Genomic DNA, 26,407 nt, shown 5'->3' with positions numbered 1-26,407 from the left:
TGATTCTGACTCCAATTTTTCCAGCATGGAATTTATAGAAAAGAAGAGCCCTGGAAGCAGCATGATTTCTTCTAACAGCCCCAGACTGGAAGCATCCTCCCGTGCCTTCACAAACCAGCGCTGCTCCATGATAACATCAGGGTTGTGGCCTCCGCAGCTCTGATGTGAAGCCGTTCCCAGGGCTGCGTGCCGCTGGCGGTGTGAAACCTCTTAACATCAGCTGAACGATTCGTACTGGGCGTCCTTCAGCGTCACACAGATCCCACTTCAGGAAAGCACGGCATGCTGCGAGGCCGGTGACAAGGCCCTCTTGTACCTCCTAGCAGCAACTCTGTGTCAAAATATCACCAGCAGAACAAAAACCGCGGCGCCGGCAGAACGCGCTCCGCGCTGTGGAAGACCGCCGTTCCCATCGGAGGGGCACGGCCCCCCCCGGGGAGGCCCAGCACGGCTGCGGGGCGGCCTAGGGGACCTCCCCCCTCCGGGAAGGCGGTGGGCGCGGGATCGATGCCGCCCGCGGGGCACCGAACGGCGGCGGAGGGGAGGTGGCGCCCGGCAAGTGCGAGGCGCTGGGGGGAGCGGGACACCACCGCCCAGCCTCGGACGGCTGCGGGCGGCGGCGGCGGCCCCAGGCCCCGTGGCCTCCGCCTCCTCCGCCAGCACGGGGGAGGACAGCAGCTAGAGGGAGCTCCTCCGGACTGCATCTGCCCGTGCGCCCCGGCTCCTTTCATAGGCTCCCCCGCCTCCTCCCCTCCCTCCTTCCCCCGTGATGGCGGAGGACAGCGAGTCTGCGGCCAGCCAGCAGAGCCTGGAGCTGGATGACCAGGACACCTGCGGCATAGATGGCGACAATGAGGAGGAGGCCGAGCACGCCAAGGGGTAGGGGCGCGCTGCGGGCACGGCGCTGCCTTTCTTCTTCCCTCTCTCAGGTGGCGGTAGGGTGGGTTCGGCGGGGCCGCGGCGGCCGTTCGCGGTGCGGGGAGAGCAGGGCTCCGGCGCGGGGCTCGCGGGAACGGGCGGCTGTCAGCCGGCGGGCGGCCTCCGTGGCGCGGCCCGCGCTCCGCCCGAGCCCGTGCCGGCCGCGGGCACCACTCGCCCTCCTCCCGGGCCGCCCTCCGCCGCAGCGGGCGGGTGGGAGGACGCCGCCGGCCCGGGCCGCGCTGCCTTGCTCCGCTCCCGCGGGGAGGTCTTCGCCGAAGGAGGAAGCGTGGGGGCGGCGGGCCTGGGGAGCGGAGGGGCCTCGGCCGGGGAGGGTTGGGCGGCTGCCCCGGCCGGACGGCGGAGTTAGAAGCCGGTCCGCGAGCATTCCTCGCCTAGGGAAGGGGAACCCTGCTCTGTTGTGTCTGTGCACAGCGGCTTTCCGGCACGGAGTGGCTCCGTCTCGGGGTCTGGGCCGTAGAAGCTTCCCCGGCCGTGCCGCTCCTGGCTGCCCCGCGTGTCCCGGCGCGGAGCGGGCACGGCTCTCCCCGGGCTGCGGGGCGGCACCGCGTCCCTGTCATGCGCTCCCTGCTCCTACTCGGCGTCCTCTATTGTCCGGATCGAAATAGCAGCTCTAAATCCACATGTTGTGTGGAGCAGAGAGGGTGCTTCAGCCAGCGGAGCGATGCTGTGCTGCCTGTGGTGGCTTTTCTCCCCTCGGATCGCCTGCAGCAGCCCAGGGACGCGGGCCCTGCAGCGCGGGCACCCCTCGGTCTGCGGCGTGCTTCTATCTGGGCACCCGCTGCCACGGGCCTGGCTCAAGCTGCAGCTTCTGGGAGGAGATGCGTTTAAAAACTGGCTTCGTTTAGACATGCCTTCTTGCTGTTTTGGGAGATGGAAAACTGACGGCAAAGAAAATGCTTCTTTGTCACAACCAGGAGTAGCCCAAAATAGAAATAGGTTAATTTATATACCGCTACATGAATACCTTCCTCATGAATTTCTGATTCATTTGGTTGAGAGCATCCGTGGGGGTGATTGATGCTTGGAGATGTAAGCTGTTTGTCATCTCCTGCCCGAGGTTTGCTTGGCAACAAGCAGCTCTGCGTCTTACATGCGGTGAGAGGAGCCTGGGAACCCTGGAGGGGAGGAGGGCTGGCTGCTTTAAAAGGCAGCAAGGGGAGAACTTCCCTGTGTGCTGCTGGGTCTGCGCATTCACAGCGTGGATGCAGGGTGCTGCTGTACCCCAGCCTGGCCTCCACTGAGCTCACTGGGACACCTCATGCAGCTGTGGACTGTGCAGCGTTCTCTCAAAAACTTGTTTTTGTTGAGTGTCGCAGAGGTGTTTTAAGGAGTATTTCAAAGAAGCTCCTTAATTCGTCTTTATTTGGAAGATTTTGCTTCCCACTTCAATATGAAATGTAATGAACTCAGAAGGAGACCGTTGCCGTAGAGAAAAGCCTCTTAGTATCAGTTTTCTATGCTGTTTTCATTGCATGAAGTCTAATATTGACTTCGGAGTGACTGTATTATGTTTTAAGTATTTGAGAACCTTCTTTGCCACAACTTTCTGCAAGCTGAGGAATTCAAACAAGTTCCATCACATGCAAAGATATATGTTACGTTACAGTTACAACTATGTCTTAAGATCTGCCCTCCAGCAGGGAAGTTAACCCATGGCAATAGGAGCCCGTATTGTTCCCTGTTTTTTCCCCTTTGCTGTGTTTTCATTTTGGAAGTAGTTCTGAAGCTTATTTGTAGTTCATAGGTTTGGCTTTGTTTAGGTATGCAACCTGTGAGCAATCGTACAACTTAAAACTGTGGCTCTGCCTGCTGACTTGCTACATGGTGAATGGTTTCCATTGATGCTGATCAATATTTAATCTCATGCTGTCTTTACCTGTACTTTTTTTTAATAAGGTCAGTATGTGTTGCGTGCCAGTCTCCAGTAAGATCACTTTGTAAATGAAATTACTTTCAAACTATCTCTTAATCTATCCTTATAGTACTGCCCACAAACAGATATTGTGCACGTATATATGTGTGTGTATATTAAAAATATGTGACTTTGCAGCAGAAGATACCCGTTTTGACTCTCAACTGTGCAGATATCTTTGTCCTTTGTTTTTGGTCCTGTTTTTTAGCTGCAGGATTATGTATGTTGTGTGACTCATATTGCTGTTCTGTCTGCAGTTTGCTCCTGCTTGATGCATTATGCTGTACTTGTTCTGCTTTGTAATAAAGTGTTGTTTACAAGGCAGCTTTATTGGTGTGTATGTAGAGAAATACCTTTTACTGCACCTGACTCCCCTGCTGAGCCTGGTTGGTGAGGTCTCTCTTCATTCTAAGCACCTCCTTCTGCTCCATGACAGAAGAGAAAATCTTGTAAACAGATGAGGAAAAATATGACCTTTAGACCCCACCCCCTCTCAACAAATGATTTACTTTGGATGTTTTAGTAGTATATTCCTTCAGTTATCATTAAAGGGCAACTTTCTAAACAGCTCTACTTTTAGGTATAGACATGTTTCAGTGTATTTTTAAGGTCTGGAGGCAGTACTTTGTTTAAACATGTGAGACTGAAATCTTGGTGCATAGCATTACAGAGCAGCATGAGCCAGGGGGAGCCCACAGAGCTGTGGGGAGTGTCTGTGGGTTCCGTTCTAAGGCACTGCTGCTGGCTTTTCATGCTGAAGAAACTTGCATTTCCAAACACTGAACTGTGTGCAAATGAAGTGTTAGTCCAGAAGGGCTGTCAGGAATGGGATTGCTGACTGGAATTTGAAGGATGTGTAGTAATCCTCTTTGGTCTTACGCTGTTGAAATGGTAGTGGCCTTATATAGGAGGGGGAAAGCTCTTTGCTTCTACACCTCCATTTTCTGTATGAACCAAGGACAGTCCCAGTATCAATAACGCTACTTTGAAATGTGTTGGAATCTTGCCTGAAAACATAAGATCTGATTCTTATGATCAGAAAGATCTACGTAGCACCTTCAGAAACACAGTTTTGTGACCTCGCTTACTTGCAGGGAGACAAAAAATATGGTGAAAGAGAGGAAAAAACCCAGCTATACAGTGTTGGGCCTTGACAGCTTAAAAATAACCAGCTGAAATAGACGTTGAGTTTTAGATTGAGAAACTGTTAGTTTAAAATTGCCACTCCATGTAACTCAAAGCAGATGTTGATATTAGAGTGAGCTGTTTCTGCCAAAGCAGGATTCAGCGTCCAAAAAGACAAAACAACACTGAAGAATATTCAGTGGGATGATGGCGAATGAAACCAAGGGGACAGAGCGGTGTGAGCACCTGGCCGCTGAGGCTGTGCTGGCCTGGCTCGTTCCATCTGAGCGCTGCCTGTTCCGCTCAGAGCTCCGCACAGTGCTCCCTGCCTCGCCCCACAGGGGCTCAGTTAAAAACCCACACGCTGAGAGAGGCACAATTCTTCCTTCACATCTATATGAAACACCAGATGTGTGTACATAAGTGGAAAGGTATGTGGGTGGGATCACGGGCTTATACATGTAACGAAATGATGAAAATGTGGGCCTGAGTAACTTTCCTGTCGCCTGCTCTCGCAGCAAGGCCAAACCTTTAATGCTTTTGGGGCACAAGGGAGTCTTGACTCCTCTTATGCCTAGGCTGCAGTTGGATCACACATTACTTGGCCTCTCTCTCTGCTTTCTTTTCTGTCAGACCAGCATGGTGGGTGCAGTTAAGTACCACAGACCAGGTGGCCCATCCTCCTGTCAGCAGAATGCTTGTGGGCTGGGCACAGCTCTGCCGGACCCTGGGCTGACAGAGCAGCATTCCCACTGGGGCTGAGCTGCTTGGGGCAGCATCACAATTAGCTGCAGGTCCTCATCCTCCCGCCTGTGCTGGTTGACAGCGCTGTTTCAGATGTGAAGGTCAGCTTCCGTTGAGCTGTGGGAGTCATTTTTTCCAGCTGTTAAGAGTGAGACATGTTTCACACCATACAGGTATGTCCGAGCAGACGAGAACTCAGATCTTAGCACATAAGAATGTTTTAATAGCTTTTAGTAGGAGTCTTCACTAATAATCTTGTTACCTTTGCATCTCCCTTGTGCCATCATGTCCAGTGTAATTACTGAATATTGAGCAACAAGGTTCCTCCCTTCTCAGACCTTCTTTCTCCCAGCTTTAAGACCTTTCAGCTCTTTCTAAGGCTAAGGCTGAGTAGGACCACCAGTATGGTGCTTTGCTTTTGCCCCAGTTCACTTGGTGTCTCTGGCTGCAGCTCATGCTGGTTGAGCGTGTTGGTTTGACCCAAGTTTCTGTGCACTGCCTGCTGCCAGACCTCAGCTGCCTGTGTGCCCGGGGAGGTGAAGGACATAGGGATTTTCCTTTGCATTCACTTTTAACCTTCTGTTGGCTGTGACAGCGATGAGACCAACCCTAAGCAGCAGACTGTATAAAAATAATTGCCCTGAACGGCTCCAGTAACCTGTCAAACGTAGGTGCAAATGTTCACGTTGTGAGAGGCAGCATGAAAGTTCTGTAGCCAAAAGCCAGAAGCTGAGGACAGGGATTTGTGAAGGTGCAGAGACTGTAGGAGAAAGAGGAGGGGGAGATTATTCAAGGAGGTTTCAAACACTTCTTCCTGTTCACTCTCCCCAGCCTCAAGCAGAGTTAATAAATGAGTAGTTTTAAATACTGTCCAGCCTCCATAGCAGCTTGGTTCTGTCTTCTCTCTTTCACAGCTAAAAAAAAATGTATGCATTTCTATATGGAAAAAACCTTTAGCTGGTTGAAGAACAAACTGCGATTATCCTGGTAAAAGTGCAGTTGAACTGGGTAATGGTAATTAAGCTTGGCAAAGCTGCTTTTTTTCTACACAGCTGCCAACCCCCCCCCTTTTTTTCTTTTTTTTTTTTTTCTAGTACTCACTAGTTCTTTCACCAAACTAAATAGCACATTGACCCTGGAGTGAGCAGGAGCCCTGTGCTGTGAGTGGGCAGCTCCTGATGCAGGATGAGCTGCTGGGGAGCAGAGGTTGGGGCAGCGCCTTGGTGTGAAGTGGGGTCAGCTCAGGGACACAGGATGGCATCTTTCTGGTATTTGTCATGCTACAGGAAAAGGTGTAAGTTTAGGAAAAGTTTAAGTTCAAGAAAATGAAGCAGTACCTTGTTAAACGCATCTTAGCAAAGGTGAAAATCTCACTTTCTCTGACATTTGTTTCAACATTGCCAGAGATGAGGCAGTCCTGGATTCTTGTCTGTGTTTTGTTGTTGTTTGTTTGTTTGTTTTTCTGTGTTCTCATATTTATAACCTCTTGTCAGACATCTAAAGGGAATTTATAAACATGAGGGAAATCAGCTTTTTACATGGGTAGATAGTGATAGGGCAAGGGGTAATGGAGGGGGGATTTAGATTCGGTATCAGGAGGAAGTTGTTTTTACTGTGTGGAGTGGTGCCAGCACACGTTGCCCACAGGGGCTGTGGATGCCCCATCCCTGGAGGTGTTTAAGGCTGGGTTGGATGAGGCCATGGGCAGTCTGATCTGGTACGTACGTGGCTGGCAGCCCTGTCTGTGGCAGGGGGTGGGAGCTTGGTGCTCCTAGCAGTCCCTTCTAACCCAACCCATTCTATGATTTTATGATCTAGGTCTGTTCTTTGTTTAGATTCTGCACAAATGTTAGCTTGGTATACAGGCCTTCAATAAGATTTAAAAGTGTTTATTTAAAAGTGAGAGTTTAGGAACTGCTAATAGAATCACATAAGTGATCCAGCAGTACTGTCAGTGTGTTCAGAAAGCGCTCTGCCTGCCCAACTTTACAGTTCAGTCTTTTGTTTCGGCAGAGCTCTGGTGAATACTCCAAGTTCTCCCTTCTGTGCTGATCTGTTACTCTGCTGTCCTCTGTGCAACTCCTGGGGGTTGATCCCAAATCTTGAATTTCCAGTTCTCAACTCACTGGGAGTGTGACTTAGTCTGGTGTAACTGGGAATGGTAAGCTCTTGTCAGGGTTGATTTTTCTTAGAGAAAAGCAATGATGCCATAGAGTGAGTCCCTGTTTAGTTGAATGCTTGATTAATAGCAGGCTTTTGGCTTCCAAATTGAAAATTTGGTACTTTCACACTGACATGAGTTCTGGCAAGGTTTTTTGCTGTTGAGGCAGGGCAGTATGGTCTTAGAGCAAAAACCATGGCCCTTGCAAACGTATGGGCGTGAATAAATTTGTTAATGTTCTTCTGAGTTGGTTTGCCAGTGTAGCAACTTTTTTTTTTCTTTTTTTTCCCCCAAAATTGTTTCCTTGACTTTTTTCTTTTCCACTGAAAAATGCCCAACCCCCCCCCAAACCCTAACGTCTGTATTGGACACCTTGGTATGTTCATGGCTTTGCTGGGAGATAAACCTCCTGAAGAGGCTTCATGCTAACTGACTCATTCCCTCCTTTGCTTTCCGTCTGAGAGTTGCCAACACCTCCCACACTTTGCAAATTCTAATCTGATCTTGATTCTATATCTCGATTAGTTGCTAAATTAAAATCTCCTTTAAGAAAACAGGAATTGTGTTATCAATAGTTGAAATATGTCAGAATCTGCAAGCACACTGTACGCTTTGTTGTACTGATCGTTTTAATGCACAGATATTTGGGTCGTTTTGTGGTGATTCTTAATGAGATTTCACTAAGATTTTCATCACTGCTTCAATTAGAAATAAAATTTCCTGAAAACAGAATGACAAGAATCCAGTCAAAACCAATTCAGCTGTCCCCGATGGCTGAACATCATGGAGAACAAATATTGGGCCATCACCAGTTAGCCAGTTTTGGAGGGGGACGCCTTCCTTGGTTCCTGCACTTTCCTGTATTCCTCCAAGCTCAGTTGAATTTGTGTTTCTAAATGTCTTCATCTCCCCAGGAAATTCCATCCCAACCCAAAGTTAACTGTCTTTGAAACACGGCAGATGGAATTTGTGGTTACAGGGTCTTGGGACTTTTATCCGTCCCTCCAGCAGCTGCTTGTAGAAGCGTCGGAGAACTCTTGCTCTGCTGTAGACAACACTTTAATGCACCTTTCTTGCTTGAAGTCTTTGGCCCAATTTTTCTGTATGAGTTGCTGCTTTCTGAGAAAACAGTTCATTAGGCTGGTGAGTCTCCTGCCTGCACGTGGGAATGGTCGTTTCATGTTTGAGCTGAGGCACTTGCAGTGTATCGCAGTTTCACACTGCTGTGTCAAAATGCCTGCTTGTGCTGGGTTTTGAGTGTCAAACAAATGAGGAGGCGCTTGCAGGAAGCTTTTGGTGAATACATTCTCGGTTCCCCCCACTTCCTTTCCCCTGCCTTGGCTGTAAATTCAAACTGCTGTTAGATTTTTCTCATAACACTGCTGATTTTTCCTTATTTAATCTTTATGAATTCTAAGTTTGGTGGTATTGATTTTTCTCATTGCACATTCTCTGAATTTCTGGCAGAAGTCCTGGAGGGGATTTGGGAGCAAAGAAGAAGAAGAAGAAACAGAAGAGAAAAAAGGAGAAGCCAAATTCTGGAGGCACCAAATCAGATTCTGCATCTGACTCTCAAGAGATTAAAATTCAGCAGCCTTCAAAAGTGAGAGCCTTGTCCTGTTTCAGTTTGTGTGTGCTTTCTGTTTCAATTTTTTAATCTATGTGTTGATTTTTGTAAAAGAGAGCTGGTGTTACTGCCTTAATGCACCTGAATTAAGGCAACTCTCTTCAGAAGGGAGGTAAGTCTTGGTGTTGGCCGACTGCATGAAGTTAGCCAGAGAGTTGTAACCACAGTGGTTTTTAACCACAGTGTTGTTTCACAGCAGTCAGAATTCAGGCTTTGTAGCAGAGAGCCTTAATCTGCACTGGTAATGATTTAAGAACATTTTGCATTTGAAGAGTTGCCTTTAGTTGCCACCTAACAAGGTTTAGTGCAGCTGCAGTTACATGGACAGCATACTGCTATCTCTTGCAAGCATCAGAAGGAGGAATGGACAAGTAAGCTCATGCTGACTGTATGCTTCCTGTGCTGTTCTATAGCATTTTACACTGACACATACACACAGATAGCTAAAATCCTATGCTCAGCCAGGCCAGTCCAGTCTTCAGCAAAATCAAATTGAGGTGAACGTGCTTTGTTAACCAGCCTTATTTGGGCAAAGTAGCAACATACCATCTTGCACAAAATGCAGTAATCTCTAACATGGAGATACAGACTGAAAAAACTTTTTGCCGTCTGAAAGGTCTGCACTGTAAGTAAGTTTGCACAGTTACTTGAGGGGATATGCAGCCTCTGTGGGCTTTTCTGCATACTTTTGACTACCAAGTTTAGTTAAAGTAAGTTAGTAATGTGCATTGGTGGCTTTTTATCATATCTCCAGTGAAATCTGAGCCTGAGAACTGAGGTTTATAACATGGTGATATGAAAGTTCATGGGCTACTGAGCATGTTGATGCAGTTAGGTTTGCTTTATCAGATTAATGTGAAAGAAGTTACGCTAACTGTACCAGTAAGATTTGTCACTTATGTTGATATTTTACCAACTAATTTTTGGGAAGAAGTTGTGCTCTGGTTTGTTATCTAACAGATGGATTTTGTGTTGTCCCTCTGGATCTCCTCTGTGTCATACCCATTGCTTTGAGTGGATACATTTCCCACATGGGACGCTTATGTATATGTGGAGTGATGTTATATAGTCTCTTGTCTCACTGCATGTTTTGATGTTGTTTTTGTATGAAGTATGTGGCATGAATTGCTCATGCGAGAAGACTGCAAGCAACAGCCAAGTAATCTTACACTCTTTCCTAGTGGGAGCGGGGTCAGTTTTAATATATAATTCATTGTTGTGGTGAGAGTTCCTAGATCCCCTGCTGACCAGATTTATTGTTGCATTAAAAGGAATCTGCTTCATTGCATCTGCAGGGCACTAGTTCTCAGCACCTTGCAGTTTTGCACACAGTTTCTGTAACACGCATTGTAGTTTGCAAACGTGGGAACTTATCCTTGTTACAGTGATGCATGTAGTGATATTTCACTAACACAACAAGTTTAGCAAGTTTGTTAGAATTATTAAAGCTTTGTTTTGTAGGCACACAAGGGATGTCTCATGCTGTACCATAACTAAGCCGTATTACTGCCCTTACAGAGTTGCCTCTTTTCTGTTCTTGCAGATGCACCAGTGTTGGTTTGTTCCCCTTTCTGTTCATTGTTTCAGGTGTACAACCTCATTAGTAGACAGGTTTCTCTGTCTTGGACAGCTTCAGTGTTTCAGATTTTTTTTCAAAAGCACCTTAGACTGCTGGTTGGTCAGGGTGAAGAAATACACTTTTTCAAGTATTCTAGTGATACTTAGATTTTATGTTCCTTGCACTATGTGAAAGATGAAAAAAGCATGCTTAGCATTTGCTTGCTGTTCGTTGAAAGAAGCTCTGCAAAATATTTCAGAGGAAAGTGATGTCTTATACTTGGTCTCTAGGAGAATATACACGAGATCCTCAGGTAATATTCAGTGGGGCTTCTGAACTCATTGACAGTTATTTTGAAAAAGAATTTTGAGGTGAGCTGAGTCTGTAAACTGGTGTAGCAATCAGCAGATGAGAAAAGCAGAAGAGTGAGTCTCCTCTGCTTCTCCCTCTCTCATTTGTGATGCTGGACCTCTTGAGCACTGGCATGAGTGTCAACACAGCAATAAATGCATGTTAGCTGCGTGCTTAAGAGACTTTGCAGAGTCTGTTCTCAGTATTAGCCCCAGGGATGTAGAATTCTCACACTGGCTCAAGTGAACTGGCCGGATCTCTGGTACTGTCAGTGATCTGTAGTCACCAGTGACCTGCACAGCATTCAGTCATAAAATAATTTAGCTTGAAAGGGACCTCTGGAGATCTTCAGCCCTCCTGCTTAGTGCAAATCCAATTAGGTGAGGTTGTTCAGGCACAGATGGGTTTGTATGGACTCCAAGGATGGAGATTCTGCAGCCTTTGGGGGCAGCCACTTCCACTGTTTATCCCTGTGGTTGATATTATTATTAATAAATCCTTATATCTAAAATGGAACTTGATCTTTTTCAATTGTGTTCATCTGCAAAGGCTTGACTCTGTCTTCCTTACATCCTCCAATTAGGCAGCACTAAGATTTCCCACTCTCTTAGCCTTTGTTCAGCCACCTTCTTGAGGGTTGCATGTCATGTGCTTCAGCCCCCTCTTGGTCTTGGTGGCTCTCTATTGAATTCACTGTGCTACATCAGTGGTTTCCCTGTAATGGGAAACCCTAAACTGTTACGGTCTCAAGTTAGCCACATTTAAATTAATGAAAGAAATTGCATAACATTTAGAGAGCATATGTTTTTATTATAAGTAGAAAATGATGGCCTGCATGAGCTACAGGCCATTGCAGAGCTACTTCTTTGGTGACTGAGGGCACTGAAGGCAGTTTCCTATCCAAATGAAGTTTGAACATCATTATTACACATAGATTATGGTGGTTTTTCAACAGAAATCCTAGTCAGAAAATGAAATACTGAAATAGCATTGATGTTCAGCAAGAAAACATCAGGCTTGAAATCTTTATCCAGAAATATGTAACGTTTTTCAATCCATTTGAGGCTGTTCCATCAGGTATATTTATTCCACTGCAAAGTCTGGGAAAACCTGAGCATAAGCATGCTGCTAGTATGCTCAACTTGTCGCTTGGGAGATGGTTCTAAAAAGAGAGAGAAGGAAGAGAGGGAGGGAAGGAGGGAGGGATAAGTTCCTTTACAGTTAGAAGTCTGTTAACATTATTCCTCTGCAATTTCATGTTCAGGTAAAACTCTCATTGTAGTTATGCTTACTCAGAATGCTCAGAAGTCAGGGTTTAGGAGCTCAGATCAGAAATGCCGAGCCTTAGGCTTTTGTTTCTCAGATAACTCTTAATAAGATTTTTCCACTTTTAAGTAGAAGATTAATTTATTTTACATCTGCTTCTATAACATAAAGTTGTCTTAAGTTATGAGTGTTGGTAGTAGTGGTAAAATGGTGAACTTCTGTATGTTATGCAATGCAGTAAGCTGCCTACTATAAAATTCGGTACCTAATAGAAGGCGGTTCCAACATAACTAAGGTTGTAAAGTGGATATTTACAACAACAGCGCAACTGAAATATTGAGCCATACTGATCTTAAGTGATGTTTAATAGTATATATATGAGGAATAGCTTCAAATATCACTGTGTAGTGTCTTTAGATTGTTAGATATCAAAGCTGATCTGCTTTTTGCTGTTTATTCTATTTTACTATTGGGAGAGAAATAAGATTTTATTGTGGTACTGGTATCGTGGCCTAATGCTGCAGCTATATGTGGTACCAGCACTGAATTTTCACAGTCAAATGCAAAAACTGCTCAAAATTGCTAAGTGTTTTGTGAAGCTGCTTGTCTCCTTCGCACCTCTCCTTCCCTCCTCCTGCTGCTGAAGATAATACCGAAAGTGACCGTGGTAAGAAGAGCTTATGAAAGAATACAAAAGAGTAAAGCAAATGCCCGCATTTGTACAGTGTTCTAAACGAACAGCATGTCCAAAGTAATCTTACTCTATTCTGTCTGTCTCCATGTGCAGAATCCAGCCATTCCAATGCAGAAGCTTCAAGATATCCAGAGAGCAATGGAGTTGCTCTCTGCATGCCAAGGTCCAGCAAAGAACATTGATGAGGCTACCAAACGTAAATACCAGTTTTGGGATACACAACCTGTACCAAAACTTAGTAAGTTGAATTGGGCTTGGGCGTGTGATCTTGAAAGAGTGTATACCAGTTTTTAAAGTGGGTGTTAAGTTGGACTGCATGTGAGTTCCTGAATCTTTTGTGTTGTTTATGTGGAATTATTGATATTCTTTAGGTGAGTCATTGCCCTTCAAAATAATATGCAACAAAACACAGTGTTGATGAATCTCATTCTGGTGTTCTCTACAAAAATGCTATTGCAGTAATATTCCTTTATATGTTTTAGGTCTGAACTCTTAAACAACAGAACACAAAGAGAACAAACACTTCAGGGCAAATAAAAAAATCTATCAAGTGGTGATGGGAACGAACTTTTGTTCTATTTGTTTTCCCTGTTTGTTTTTTTTTTTTTCGGGCCCCCCCCCCCCCGGAAAGGAAGGAAGGGAAGGGTGGCATAGATCAATTTGCAGTCATAGTGATGGTGACTCTCCTGGTGCAGGTCACAGTGTTTCCATGCAGCTTGAAGTGGTTAGTGATGCCTCCCTTGTGCCTGAACTCTTCCACTGTTTTTTGTTCATCTGTTTCTTCCACAATGTGCACTACCTTGGAAACATATTTTCTGAGTCCCTTTTGGAGAAGACAGCTGCTTACTCTTGGTTTTTTTTGTTGCTTTTTGTTTTGTTTTTCCTGACTTATTTCGTCTTCTCCTTTCACTTTTTTCAAGTCAAGCTGTTCTATCTCTTTTGCCCCAAAGAAACTTGGGGGCCCCACAAGTAAAGCAGGAGCTGTCATTCTGTTCTGAAAGTTTGTCTCCATGGCATTGGTGGCCGGTGTAGAATAGGCAAAAATCAGTTGAGTGTAAAGCACAGGAACACTTTTCTCCATCTGACCAAAGGGCAATGTTTCACATTAATCCAGGTCTGTAGCTCAGACTGTGTTTTCCCTGACTTCCTTGCATGGAGAAGTCCAGAGCAGAGTGCTCTCCACTCTAAAGGTGGTTTGTTAGGGCTGTTGAGTAGAAATACACTTTGCTGAATTAGGCTGGCAGAGGTTCTGTTCAGCAGTCTTTTTGAATTGCTTCTTGATTCTGTTGTTGAATTTTATTATCCTTTTTAGCTTAATCTGCTGAATGAATGTGATGGGAAGTCTTCATTGTTTGATACACAGGTTACATTCAGATGGAAAAAGAATCTGTTGATTCAAGAAGTAGCTGTAGGAATCTTGGCATTAAATTAACTTCAGAATCCATCTGCCTTATAATTAAGACTGTTAGCAAGAGATCCGTTGTTGTACAATATTAGTTTGTCTGCTTTATAGTGAGACAGCTGATACTTCCAAAATTTATGTGAAGATGCTGGTAGTTCTGACCTTCCAAATGAGACAGTGAGCCATAACTACTTGTCAGGATTGGGCATTATTTGGGAAAAGTATGTACCATGTTTGGTAGGTGACACTCCATATGAGAGGAGCAATTTCTTTTTAAGCCAATTGTTATATTCTGATGAACTAGAGTTGTACATTAAGGTAGGAGAAATACCCTTTCATGTAGGATTTTAAGACACGTTTCCTATTCTTCCGGCATTCTTTACAAGCCCTGGCTTTGCAGTACTGCTGGTCCTTAGAAGTACTGCTGAGCTCAGACCTGTTCAAGGCAGTTGTAAACAGGATCCGTCGCTCCTTAGCCGTCAGTACGTTTCTCATGATGAAGCCATGGATTTCATAGCTGGCCAAGCACCATGCATGTGCTGATAAACTGGTGTCCCGTATTATGAAATACTGGATGGAGTAGTTCTGTGGCTGGCTGTAGAAACTGTGATGAAGTTAGTAGTTAATCTGAATGCAGGTTATAAGAACTGAGAAGTTCTTGAGAGTTAATGGGGAAGCTAGCAGTGTAACTGTTCTCTTTTTTTCTTCTTCTCCTCCCTTGCTTTTTCCTCCCTCAAAAGACGAAGTCATAACTTCTCATGGTGCAATTGAGCCAGATAAGGACAATGTCCGCCTAGAGCCATATTCTTTGCCACAAGGTTTTATGTGGGACACATTGGATCTTAGCAATGCTGAAGTTGTAAGTAACACATTTATTATACGTACCTAAAATCACTGAAATATATTCTGCTTGATGTGTGTGGATAAGCCTTTTGTTTTTCTTTTTTTTGTTTTCAGCTGAAGGAGTTATACACACTGTTAAATGAGAATTATGTAGAAGATGATGACAATATGTTTAGGTTCGATTATTCCCCTGAATTTCTTCTGTGGTGAGTGGCAAGTGCTACATTCTGTTCTGGCTGGAGTGCAAAGGAAGGTGTTTTTATTACATCTTCTCAGGCAGTAATTTGTAATTATTTCTGTCATCGCTTCTAGGGCTCTGCGTCCTCCGGGCTGGTTACCGCAGTGGCACTGTGGGGTTAGAGTGTCTTCAAACAAAAAGCTGGTAGGATTCATAAGTGCCATCCCTGCAAATATTCGTATTTACGACAGGTAAAACACACCATTACTTTTATATTTGTAAAAAATAAAATTTTTAAGTGGCACGACACAAATCTTAAAGCTGGCATCCACTACTGTGGAGAACTTACAAAGAGGCTCATTGAAATTTTTTTAGGGAATGGAGTTCTGCAAACAGCTTGGATGCTGCTTTGCATAACATACAGTTTTCCACTCGTGTCACGTTATCAGATTAATATTTGTTGCAGTCATAATTTGACACAGGCTGATTTATCTGTACATCAAGTTCTTCTATTACGATATGGAAAACTAATATTAAGTAATTGAGAATATGCAGCATGCTGTTTGTTTTTGTCAGTGGTATGGGTTTTTTTTTTTTAATTTATTTTCTCTCTATAATGTCCTTCTAGTGTGAAGAAGATGGTAGAAATCAATTTTCTGTGTGTTCACAAGAAACTGAGATCTAAGCGGGTGGCACCTGTACTGATTCGGGAAATAACCAGAAGAGTAAACCTGGAAGGGATTTTTCAGGCTGTTTACACTGCTGGAGTGGTGCTCCCCAAACCTGTGGCCACTTGCAGGTAACCTAGGTGCTGTTCCCAATAAGATTGGTTCCTGTAGTAGTCATTCTAAGTGCATGCTGTGTAATTGCCTACTGTGGTAATTTTGCAATGGTAAGTAGCTCTGCATTGCCATGCTGCTTTCTCACTCTCCCTTCCCAAAAAGACAGGGAGAGAAAATATGATGGAAAAAAACACATGGGTTGAAATAAAAACAGGGAGATCCCTCATCAATTACTCTCATAGACAAAACAGACTCAGCATAAGGAGATTAATATAATTATTGCCTACTGATAGCAAACTATAGCAGTTAAAACTGCAGGCCAACTACATACTCTCCCCCATCCATTCATCCATCCTCCTCTACTTCTTGCCCCTGAGAAATGCAAGGGAACATTGAATGGGGACTGCAGTCACTTCTCTGACCTTGTTGGCTGCAGGGCTGTTCTCTCTCGTTTTCCCACTCCTCTCTTCCAGTTGCTGTTCTGCAGTTTTTCTCTTCCTTAAATCTGCTCTCCCAGAGGCACAACCAGTGTCACTCATGTCTCAGATGTGGCAACTGTGGGTCTGACATGGGACAGATGCTGGGCTCTGCTCCTAGACCACACCTGCAGCCCTCTCACTACCAAAACGTTGCCACGTAAACCCAATGTGGCTATATTCAATATATATTAAAAAATCAAAGAAATTGAATGCTGCAGATTTGATTCTAACTTAAAAGCACGAGTATGTGTATGTGGTTTTCTGCTTGGTTTCTTTTTCCTTTTTTTTTTCCCCCTTTGGAGCCTTGGATAAAATATCTTTTCAGAGTGAAATCTAATACTGAGTGTGTTTATTGTACCTTGAATAGATTAATAATGTTTCTGTTGACCTTCTGGTGAAAGCCATGCTAGCAATGGCAGCATTGTATACCTGTGTTTATCAAGTGGCCTGTTTCCCTGCTGAGATGCTTCCCTGTTGATCTGGTTGCTTGCCAAAGATGGCAGAGCATTTCTGGGAATTGTGTGATCTGCTTTTATCAATGCTTTCATCTTTCGTGGAGAAAGGAATTTGATAAAGATGGGAAAACTATCACATGAAAATAGTTGTATGTTGTAAAGTATGATTTCATTTGCTTGGAGGAGATTTTATTTCTGCTGGGAAAAGTTCTGTTTCAGCGGTATCCTTCTGAGGACAGAATACTCATGTATGAGCCTTTTGGTTTAAATTTTGTCCGTACATATCAACACCAGAGATTCTGTAACCTTCTGTAGGTAAGGATGGAAAAAAAGTCGTTCTGTGTTAGAGTAACCAGGGACGTTCTGTTGCACTATGGTCTGCAGGGAAGAGTCCCTTCACCAAACTGCTCAGTGACTGAGTAAAGAGGGACCTCTGTTTTTAAGCTTTGAAAACTAATCAATAAAATAAATGTTACCTTGTAAGCATGAGAAGATTGGCGGGGATATGGCAGGTACTAGAATGTCTAACCCTGGGGTTACTCATTCCAAAGGAGATTAGATCCAAAATGTGGTGATTGCAGGCTTGTTTAACAGCTGTTGCTTAAGTGTAGCTTTCCTTTTTTGTTGATTTTTTTTGTTTGTTGTTCAAACCTCCTACAGACATCAGGTCAGTAAAGGCTGGCTAGGAAATAAATTTGTAGAGGAAGAGAAGAGCAAGAAATTAGAGAAATGGATGCAGGTAAAGCTGACACTTGAAACGCTATCTAATCTCATGCATTTTATCTCCAGGTATTGGCATCGATCACTGAATCCCAGAAAATTGGTGGAGGTGAAATTCTCACACTTGAGTAGAAACATGACTCTACAAAGAACGATGAAGCTCTACAGACTTCCTGATGTAAGCAGTATGTCTTCTAGAGAATCCCCACAGTTATTGGGAGGCCCAAAATAACCTTCCATCTGTCTCTGACAGCTCAGGCTTTTGTGCCTGCAGAACATGGAAAAACAGGATCTTTTCTACCAAGCAGAAATAAGGGTCTATACTAAACAGAAGAGACTATTCCTAGAAGTGTAGGTTTATGTGTGGAGAAAATACAAATGTGGACTCCAAAGTTTAAAAACAAAAAAAAAAAACAAAACACAAGTAAATACACAGAAACCTTGACTTCATAAACACATGGGATTGAGTTGAAGGTGCATAAGATTATTCTAGGTATAATTAATCTGATAAAAATTACTGCAGTAGAAAATTAACAGCTAACATTTTAAAATTCTTAGAAAAGTCCTCTAGAAAGTTAGTTGAGTACAGTTGGGATTGGTTGGTTCTACTCCAAGTCACAGCTGTTTCTTGATTGTCAGAGAAAGTTGTTCCTGTGCAATGAGCAGGCTCAGCAAAGGCTGCCTTGAATATTGTGTTATTTGCATGATGTGGCCAAAAAAAAAGTGTTCTGGCATAGCTAGGTTAGTTAAAAATATTTTTTCCATATTTCTGCTAATAGCTAGTCTGGCAAAAAGCCTTCACATGCATTTCCTTGACAGGAGAAGTCACTGTAAATAGTCTGAGATGAGCTATTAAAAAATCTCATTGCTGTAATAACCTACAGAAGCCAGCCTAAGCTATATGATTGAAAGCAATTTCTTTGCTTGTAGAAGCTACCTTTCTATTTGGAGGGATTTGCAGACTATCCTTTGGACCAGTGCCATATCAAGCAAACCTTTTTGATGTAAACAAACCCTCCTTTTAGGCTTAAAGAAAAAAAAAAGTACTTTTTTGTACTTACAATGTACTTTGTAATGATTTATCTGCCTTTGGAGAATTGTTTGTTTATATTTAGCTTGATGCTCCAGGCTCTGTTGCTACTGGCCCCTGTGAGTAATACACTAAGCACTCCTCAGTATGAAGCACGTGCCATGGCTTGATCTCAACTCCTGCTGCTGTCAGTGGGACTCATTTCCTGTGTTGCCCACGTGCTACCTATGCCTGCACGTGTGGGTTCTCCCTTGTGTGCAGGGCAGCAGTTTTCAGAGCTTACGAATTAATAACTGTATTAATTAGGTTTTAATCTTGGAGAACTAAATATAGTTTTCATCAAATCTGAAGATGTTTCTAAAAGTCTAAAAAGTCCCATAGACAATTTCAAATATAGGTTTCAGTAGCAACATCAGTACTGTTTCTCAGGGAAACAATACAGGGTAAGAATAGCTTAAAGAATAAGATAAGGATCATACAAAGGTCAGCCATAATCCAAGGGCTTTAGGACTCCTTATACCTCAGTTGTTTGTTTACTTTTATATAGAACTTGGGAGATTCTTCTATGGAAAATAAAGATGTATCTTTTTCATAGAATCACAGAATGAGTTGGAAGGAACCTTAAAGTTCCAGCCCCCCTCCTGTGGGCAGGCTTGACAACCAGTAAATCAGGCACGAGATCAGGTTGCCGGGGCCCTATCCAACCTAGCTTTGACATTTTTGTTAATGTTTATTGCTTAGTTTTTGTGCTTTGGGTTCTACAGAGTTTCTTTTCCTGTGGAAAGGTCTAAGTGCTTTTGCAAATCTGTATTTTCAATCTCAGGCTGTTATTATAAACAGTTATGTCAGACAAATTGGTTCATTCTGGACAAACTGTCCTAAAATAAAAGCTTTCTGAATTCCTAACCACCACTTTAATGTCCCTCAGCACCAGTGTTTCTTGCATTCTAACCTCTTTTCCTAGAGTCCTTGAAATATCATTGCCACTGGGAGCTTATCTCCCTTTAATAGGAATTAATCCTAATCACAAAAAGTGTGAACTGGAAAGGTTTTCTGAAATAATAGAGGAAATACAGTAATTTCATCATTGAAGCATCACCCTAATTGAAGACTGTTTGTGCATAAACCTACAGGTACATTAAAAAAGTAGGTGGAGGTGGCATTCAGTCTATTAAGCAAGGAGTTTTTTGAAAGGGAGAAAATTTGGCTGTGTTTTGAATAAGGACAGGAGTGTGTTTGTATATCTCTTTCTGACTGAGCTCCTGAGCTAGAATACTCATGAGGGAATATGCCCAAGGCAGCTCAATGTTTGGAGCAGAGAAATACAATTTAGCCCTATTCTGAAAGTTCTTCTCCACTTCTGCAGTTGTAAATAATCACTTAAGCTGGCCATTCTAAGTGCTTCTAAAGATGTTCCAGCCCAACTGCTTTTTGTCCCTTCATGCTCCAGTGTATATACAGCTTTAGAAGACAAAGGCTTGGGGGGGTCAGAGATGAATCTTTCATGTTGTTGTTCATAAGGAGGTTATGAACAAAATACAGTATATAAAAGGGTAATTCTCCTTATGGATTCAGAGCACTTAAAATTCTTGAGAAGGTGATGTGCTGTCACAACACCATCTCAGGAAGGCAGTTAGACTAAACCCAATATGGGACTGTGGCAAAATTTGCCTTAATTTTTCATCTAGCTGCTGAATCCCAGAGCATGTGAATAAAAACCTCCCCCAGAATAACTCCTTTTTAAGTGGGATGTAATCAGCTGCACTAATTTCAGGCTTCCAGTAATCAAGTCACTACCTGGCTGCTCTTGCAGTTGACTTTGCTATGATTAATGTGGTACATGCCCAGCTATGTGGCTGTGACAGATGAAGCAGGATAAACAAGCTCTGAAGGAGAACGAGGCTTTCTCTTCCTGAATGGAAATAGTCAAGAAAGCTAATAAAAACTGGGGAGAAAACTTCAGCCACCTTTGCTCATTTAAAAGTTAATCACATAGTACCAGAAAGCAGTTTTTCCTCTTCCAATGTTTACATTCAAGTAAACTGCAGTATTTGTTAAAATACCGTAACTTTTTAATTTCGGAAAGCTTGAAGTTATGAGAAGCTTTCCTGGTAAATTCTGGTTGGGTGTATATAGAAATTTGAGTTGGCAAAAGCAAGCTTACAAGCATTAAGAACAGGTGGAATTTTGTGTTAGAAGATTTCTAATTAAACATTATCATTTGACTTTGGTTTATAGCTTGACTACTATTTTTAAATTTGAATCACAGGGGTTCTTATCTTCAGGTTAGCTTCTGATGTGTAAGTTGTTTCGTGTTTTATTTCTGTCCCTGGGCTCCGTGTAGTTTAGAAGAAAATAAATACTGATGGACCTGCAAAAAAAGAAAAAATTGGAATTCAAACGTGTGAAGCCTGGGCTGTTGGCAGTAGCATCTCCTTCTCTGGAGAAATGAAGTTGCTTCAATATTGGAATATTAAGATTGAAGTGCCCCAGACTGTCTCAGTAATTAGAAGAGGGGGAATTCTGATTGAAAGCAGTCTGTAAAGTAGCATAATGAATTAGGTGGCTAGGGTAAAGTAGGCTAATAATGAATGCATTAGAGCAAGTGGAATGATTGTGCAGCCTATTTCCAGACCTTGCTGTGTATGCAGTTTTCCTTTCAACATCTTAACATTTATTTTTCTTTCTTACATAAGGCTACAAAAACTTCAGGTTTGAGACCAATGGAACAAAAAGATACTAAAGCAGTACAAGAATTAATCAACACTTACTTGAAGCAGTTTAATCTTGCTCCTGTGATGGATGAAGAAGAGGTGGCCCATTGGTTCCTGCCTCGGGAACATATTATTGACACTTTTGTTGTAGAGGTAAAACATTCCCTAACTACCTCAAGAACATGCATGTGAATGCTGCTTGTGAAAAATTATTATCAGCATCAAGTTTTTTGAAATGCAGTTGAGATCTGATCTCATGACTCCACGTTTTGTTCTTCATATTGCATTCTTATGGTTAGGAAATGCTTGTTTGAATGTCATAAACTGCATTGCTCTTACAGTTTTTTAAAGAAGTGTTTTGAAATCTTAAAATATCATTTGAGAGTTTTGGAAGTTTTATGTCAAAGAACCTTACACATCTTCAAAAACAACCTTCCCGCATTCTGTGTGCCTCCCTGATCCCTGTTACTTCTCTAGAGAAGTGACAGTAATTGTCCAATACTAAGTAATGGTCTTCAAATCTGCTTTTCTAGAAAAATGATTCAATGACTGATAAAAGGATTTGGTTTGAATTCGGTTTTGTTCTCACGGGTGTTGGATGTGTTTCTCCAATATACCAGTTCAACATTTTTACTTCATTAAAACCAATTTTTAGCAACACCTGCTATGTGGGAATTGTATGCATTTTTTTTTATAGTCTGCTTCAGTAAAATATATATATTTTTTAAAGAATGTCTGTATGAATATTTATGATTTTGTGTGTGTGTGTGTGTTGGTGCTGTGGTGAATTGCTGTCAGCTAGGAGCTCAGTTCTCTTCGGTTCCTAAATGATTATCTGCTGCTTCCTCCCCTCAGCCTGAATTGTTGTGACAACACCTGTGAATAAGCAGTACAGGAGTGGGGTAGTGTCTGGATTGGAAATCCTCAAGGAGTGGTTGGAGGTAGCTGCGATTAAGCTAGTGGAGGAAGATGCACTTTGCCCCTTGGCTCCATGCTGTATCAGGTGCAGGCATCGTTTTCAGGGAGTGAAGTGCTTTGTTTGAAGTTATGAGGTTATTTCAAATGATCAGCAATGAAATTATTAAATTTAGGACATCTTAACAGAAGCTTCAAGTAGCGGTTGTCAGCATTTCCACACTGCAGTGTGAATTCATTCTGGAGTCTCAGCTGAATTTAGAAACTTAGTGCAGCTGGAGATAAGAGGTGCTGCTCATCAGTCATGCTTGTCCAGAGTTACTTTTCTTCTTACTGTGCAGTGGATCTAGTGCTCACTGGACTTCTCCATGGTCTGGTTTGATTTATTGCTCCTCTTCCGTTCTCTTCACCACCCTTTCATCTTCTGGGTTGCTTTTTTAATCTGTGTTGGTGAATTCAAGTCCAGAACCAAAAGAAGGCAAAGGAGACGCACAGTTCTGGTGCTTGTGGACTCTTATCTTCGTGGAGGAATCATGAAACGTGATCAGAATGGGAACAGTGAAAGTCTGAGTGGCGTTCTTTGTGCTGAGCGTGTCAGTTATAACCCACGTGTTAATTATTTCCTATTGCATGCACTCTTGAAAATAAACTTCATTATGTTCATTAAATATTAGGCAAATTTCTGTAGGATATTTTGGATTATTGTCTGATTACCTTTTTTTAATGACTACTAGTTTTATTAGAATTTCAGTGTAATTTAGCACTGTTGTCTAGCAACAATTGGATTGGACTTGTTGATTAAAAATCTTGAGAGCTGATCTGAATATGCTTTGTATACATGCAAAGTAATTATTTTCTATTTTTAGAAAGTTGAGAAAATGGTTCCTCCATGTGAACCTCATCAGGTTAAAAAAAAATCATAAGAAAAATATGTTCAGTTGGGAGAACTTTTCTATATGTATATTTTTGGGAGGAAAGTATGTTTTGTTATCTTTGTTTATAGAAAGACAAGCTTGGGAAACAAATGCTTTGACCGTTGGTTGTCAAAATGTTATTGGTGTAAGAGAGTAGAAGAATCTAAATATTTGTGTCCTTTTCTGAAGTGACCATTTCTGACTGCAGTCTCACTTTGATGTATCAGCACATCCTTGTCAGTGATTCCGTTTCTTCCATTCTTCAGCCAATCCTGTCTCTCACGGAATGTATGATGTATAAAACTGTGCTGCGTTGTACACTCAGTAACTGAGTGGTTATTTATTAATTGACTATTTGTGTTTGTTTGTTTTGTTTGTATTTTTTAGGGCTCAAATGGTGTTTTAACAGACTTCCTGAGTTTCTACACATTACCTTCAACAGTGATGCACCATCCTGTTCATAAAAGCCTGAAAGCTGCCTATTCCTTTTACAATATTCATACAGAGACCCCCCTCCTGGATTTAATGAATGATGCACTCATAATAGCTAAGTTGGTAAGTATTTTTCCTTCTGCTATTTTCATGAAAATATTCTCAGGAGTAATGGCAAGGTAAAAACTGTCAGTAATTTATGCTTTCCATTGCATTCTGTTTTCTTTTAATATCCACAGCTCACAGTGCATGTGATGAGACTAGTAGACGTTGAAGTATAATACACTGTGTTTGCTTTTCCTTTTTACTTTGAGTAATGTTAGCAAGTGACAAGTGCATGAAGATCAGAGCATTTGCAATAGCTTTAACTATGTAAGGATCCAAGAGCACACCGGTGGCCATATTCATTCAGTACCAGAAGAATGAAAAGTATCACTAAAATCTTTTCCCTTGGAAGAGTTAACAAGTTCTAATGAATACATTAAATGAAGTGTTTTTTTTTCATTTCTACAAAATGAAAAAGTCTGTGCTCCAACTTTTATCTTGTTAAGAACTGCTGCCTGTAAAGTTACATAGATGATGTCATGTAATTCTTAAGCACTGTTTTGTACGTGGAATAACTGGTGCATGATTTAGATAAATGAAAGGGAAGAGACTAGAAGAGCTTCTAGACATAAGAATCATAAGGGTTTAGTGCTGTCTGATTAAACCCTTAATCATCGGGGTTCTGCAGCAGTATGGCACAAACACCATGGTGCTGTAGTCTGTGGACAGAGCTGTGCAGGTCCCAGCACTCTGAGTGGATTCTCAGAGACCTATTTAGGGCTGGCAGTTAACAGCACTGCACGTCCAGTCCATGGTATCCATTGCAGCAGCAGTTCCCTGCGCAGTGCAGAGCACAGCATGTGTTGTACTCCTCCTGCTGGAAGCTTGCCTCTGCCAGCTGAGGTACTGCGATGTTACACCTAGCAGATGACTGCTCAATGCAGGGAGATGTTAAGTGTGTTCTATCTGTTCAGAGCCACTGCCTGTCTGTGCTCCAGATGAGGCATAGGAATTTCTGCACCGATCCTTTATAAAGCCTGTGGACTGTGAAAGCTGTATCTGTTCAGACTTCAGGCAGCATGAAAGCAGCTCCATAGTCTTCATCTTCTGTCTCTCAGCCATGCAGCACTGCAGCTGAGCTAATGTGTATGACATGAACTGCTTGCTGAGGCTTGTTTGAGCTATAAACAGTATTGAGTCAGGTAACTATTTGGCAAAGAGATCTCTTGGGTACTCACAGGCAATACAGAACCCCATTGCTCAGGCTCCACTGTAATACCAAAAGAAGTTTAAAGACAGGCTTTCAAAGGTATTGAAAAATATGAAGATACAGGTGTTAGTATAGTTTTCAGAAGTGCCTAAACATGCTATCTATTTCTAAAAGTCAAGTGAAAGATAAAAAGGTTGGTCTCCAAATGTAATGTAGCATGGGGAGTTGAGTGGCTGGCCATACAGCAGGCCACTGAATGGGTCGCAAACCATGGAATGGTCTAACCACAAGGCTGTGCTACCTTCCCACATCTATGTTTTTCTTAGAATGTGTCGCGTGATGCTTTTCTTTAGATGGGTCATCATGCAGTGAAAATACTGAGATTAAATTGCCTGTGGATTTCCAAAGTACCTGTTTGGTCTGTCTGCAGTCATTAAGAGCCTGAGTACATTTGCAGGTCTGGCACTGGGACTTTCAGATGAGGAGAGGAGAGGCAGGAGAAGAGAAATGTTAGGTGCACTCCTAACCACAGCTTTTTGTTTACATGTACCTCACATCACTACCTTTGTATCAGGTCTGGTTGGGATGGAGTTTCCTTTCATCATGGCAGCCCATATGGAGCTGTGCTTGTATTTGCAACCAAAGCAGTGTTGATAACACACCAGTGTCTTGGTTATTGCTAACTACCCTCTTAGAGATAATCTTCAAGCAAAGCTGTGCATTACTTTCCACTGGGAAAATTTGTGTGTGCGACTAATTAAAAAGAAAGATTTATTCCCACATCTTTTTTTTCCCAACTTAATTTGATTAGCCTCTTGGATATTGTTGTGTCAACTATGAAAACTGTCATTTCTGTGTCATTTGAAGCATTAAAGCTTTTTAAATGTTTTGCTATTGCCAGAAAGGATTTGATGTGTTCAATGCACTAGACTTGATGGAAAACAAAACGTTCCTGGAAAAACTCAAGTTTGGGATTGGAGATGGAAATTTGCAGTATTATTTATACAACTGGAGGTGTCCTGGCATGGAATCTGAAAAGGTAAGGGATTTAAAAAAGAGCTTCTGAACTCTGCTAGGTATAGTAATATTTTAATCTACTGGCCAAAATGAGAAGAGTTTTAAAATAGCTGTTTTAATCGGGGACACTTAAGATCCATAATTCCAGTGCAGAAAACTAAGAATACCTAGATTTTTTGCTGTACATAAACTAAAATGCCACGTTTCTATTCTTCCTGTAGGTTGGTCTTGTATTACAATGAGGACACATGTTTCTAGAACTCTGAGGTCATCATTTGAGTTAATTTGATCTCCATAACTCTTGGAATGATACTGTTCAAGAGGAGTTAAAGCACAACGTCAGTGATACTGAAATAGTCCATTAAACCTGAACGATGAAGAAATCCACATGTGACCAAATTTATGCATTTTCAGATAAATCAGAAGGTCCTTGAAACTTTTATTGTCCATGAAAAGAATAAAAGCACATTCATTTAAGTTTCAAAGCTTAGCTTGCACCTTGATGAGAAGAAGGTATTTTTTTTTCCACTCTGTAGAAAAGACTGTTTTGTATAAACTGAACTTCAGTGGTGGATTAGGGTACAAAAATATTTGCTATTATGTGGATGAACTGCTGCATTTCTATTTATTAAGTGGTGGTGTATGTTTGTCAGTGTAACAGAATGAAGGATACAAACTCGAGTATCTTTGCTATATTTACTTCACGTGGATATCATCATTTGGGGAAAAATCATGAAGTATGATACGTTTGTAGCTCTATGAAAGTCCTGGATGTTTTTTGTAACTGGAGCAGTATGACAATGTACTGGTTTAACTAGTGCATTTGTTTCTCCATGAGCAACGCTGCCAAATCAATAAAAATACAGATTTGTATTTTGATCTTCAATAGAT

The 26,407-nt window shown here is 42.3% G+C and overlaps 1 protein-coding gene across 1 annotated transcript; it reads left to right on the top strand.

Moving 5' to 3' along the window:
- Positions 1-669: 669 nt before the first annotated feature.
- Positions 670-26,402, top strand: NMT2 (N-myristoyltransferase 2). The gene is made up of 12 exons (XM_042889059.1): positions 670-879; positions 8,352-8,487; positions 12,474-12,618; positions 14,523-14,641; positions 14,740-14,831; positions 14,938-15,054; positions 15,432-15,602; positions 17,309-17,417; positions 20,966-21,136; positions 23,200-23,367; positions 25,401-25,538; positions 25,738-26,402. Exons 1-12 carry the CDS (start codon positions 770-772, stop codon positions 25,756-25,758), a joined length of 1,497 nt encoding a protein of 498 aa, XP_042744993.1. The 5' UTR covers positions 670-769; the 3' UTR covers positions 25,759-26,402.
- Positions 26,403-26,407: the final 5 nt, after the last annotated feature.

This window comes from Lagopus leucura, unplaced genomic scaffold (assembly GCF_019238085.1).
Source record: "Lagopus leucura isolate 7727_CA_CO unplaced genomic scaffold, USGS_WTPT01 Super-Scaffold_100157, whole genome shotgun sequence".
Lineage (NCBI taxonomy): Eukaryota > Metazoa > Chordata > Aves > Galliformes > Phasianidae > Lagopus > Lagopus leucura.
The sequence above is the reverse complement of the archived record's forward strand: the minus strand, read 5'-3'. Positions and strand labels throughout refer to the sequence as shown.

What these genes read in the sequence shown, in the direction of transcription:
- NMT2 (XM_042889059.1), top strand. Translation starts at nt 770, where the DNA reads ATGGCGGAGGACAGCGAGTCTGCGGCCAGCCAGCAGAGCCTGGAGCTG. An exon ending in TCCCCTGAATTTCTTCTGTG is followed by an intron (nt 14,832 to 14,937) that starts GTGAGTGGCAAG and finishes CATCGCTTCTAG; the next exon opens with GGCTCTGCGTCCTCCGGGCT. An exon ending in CACTCATAATAGCTAAGTTG is followed by an intron (nt 23,368 to 25,400) that starts GTAAGTATTTTT and finishes TGCTATTGCCAG; the next exon opens with AAAGGATTTGATGTGTTCAA.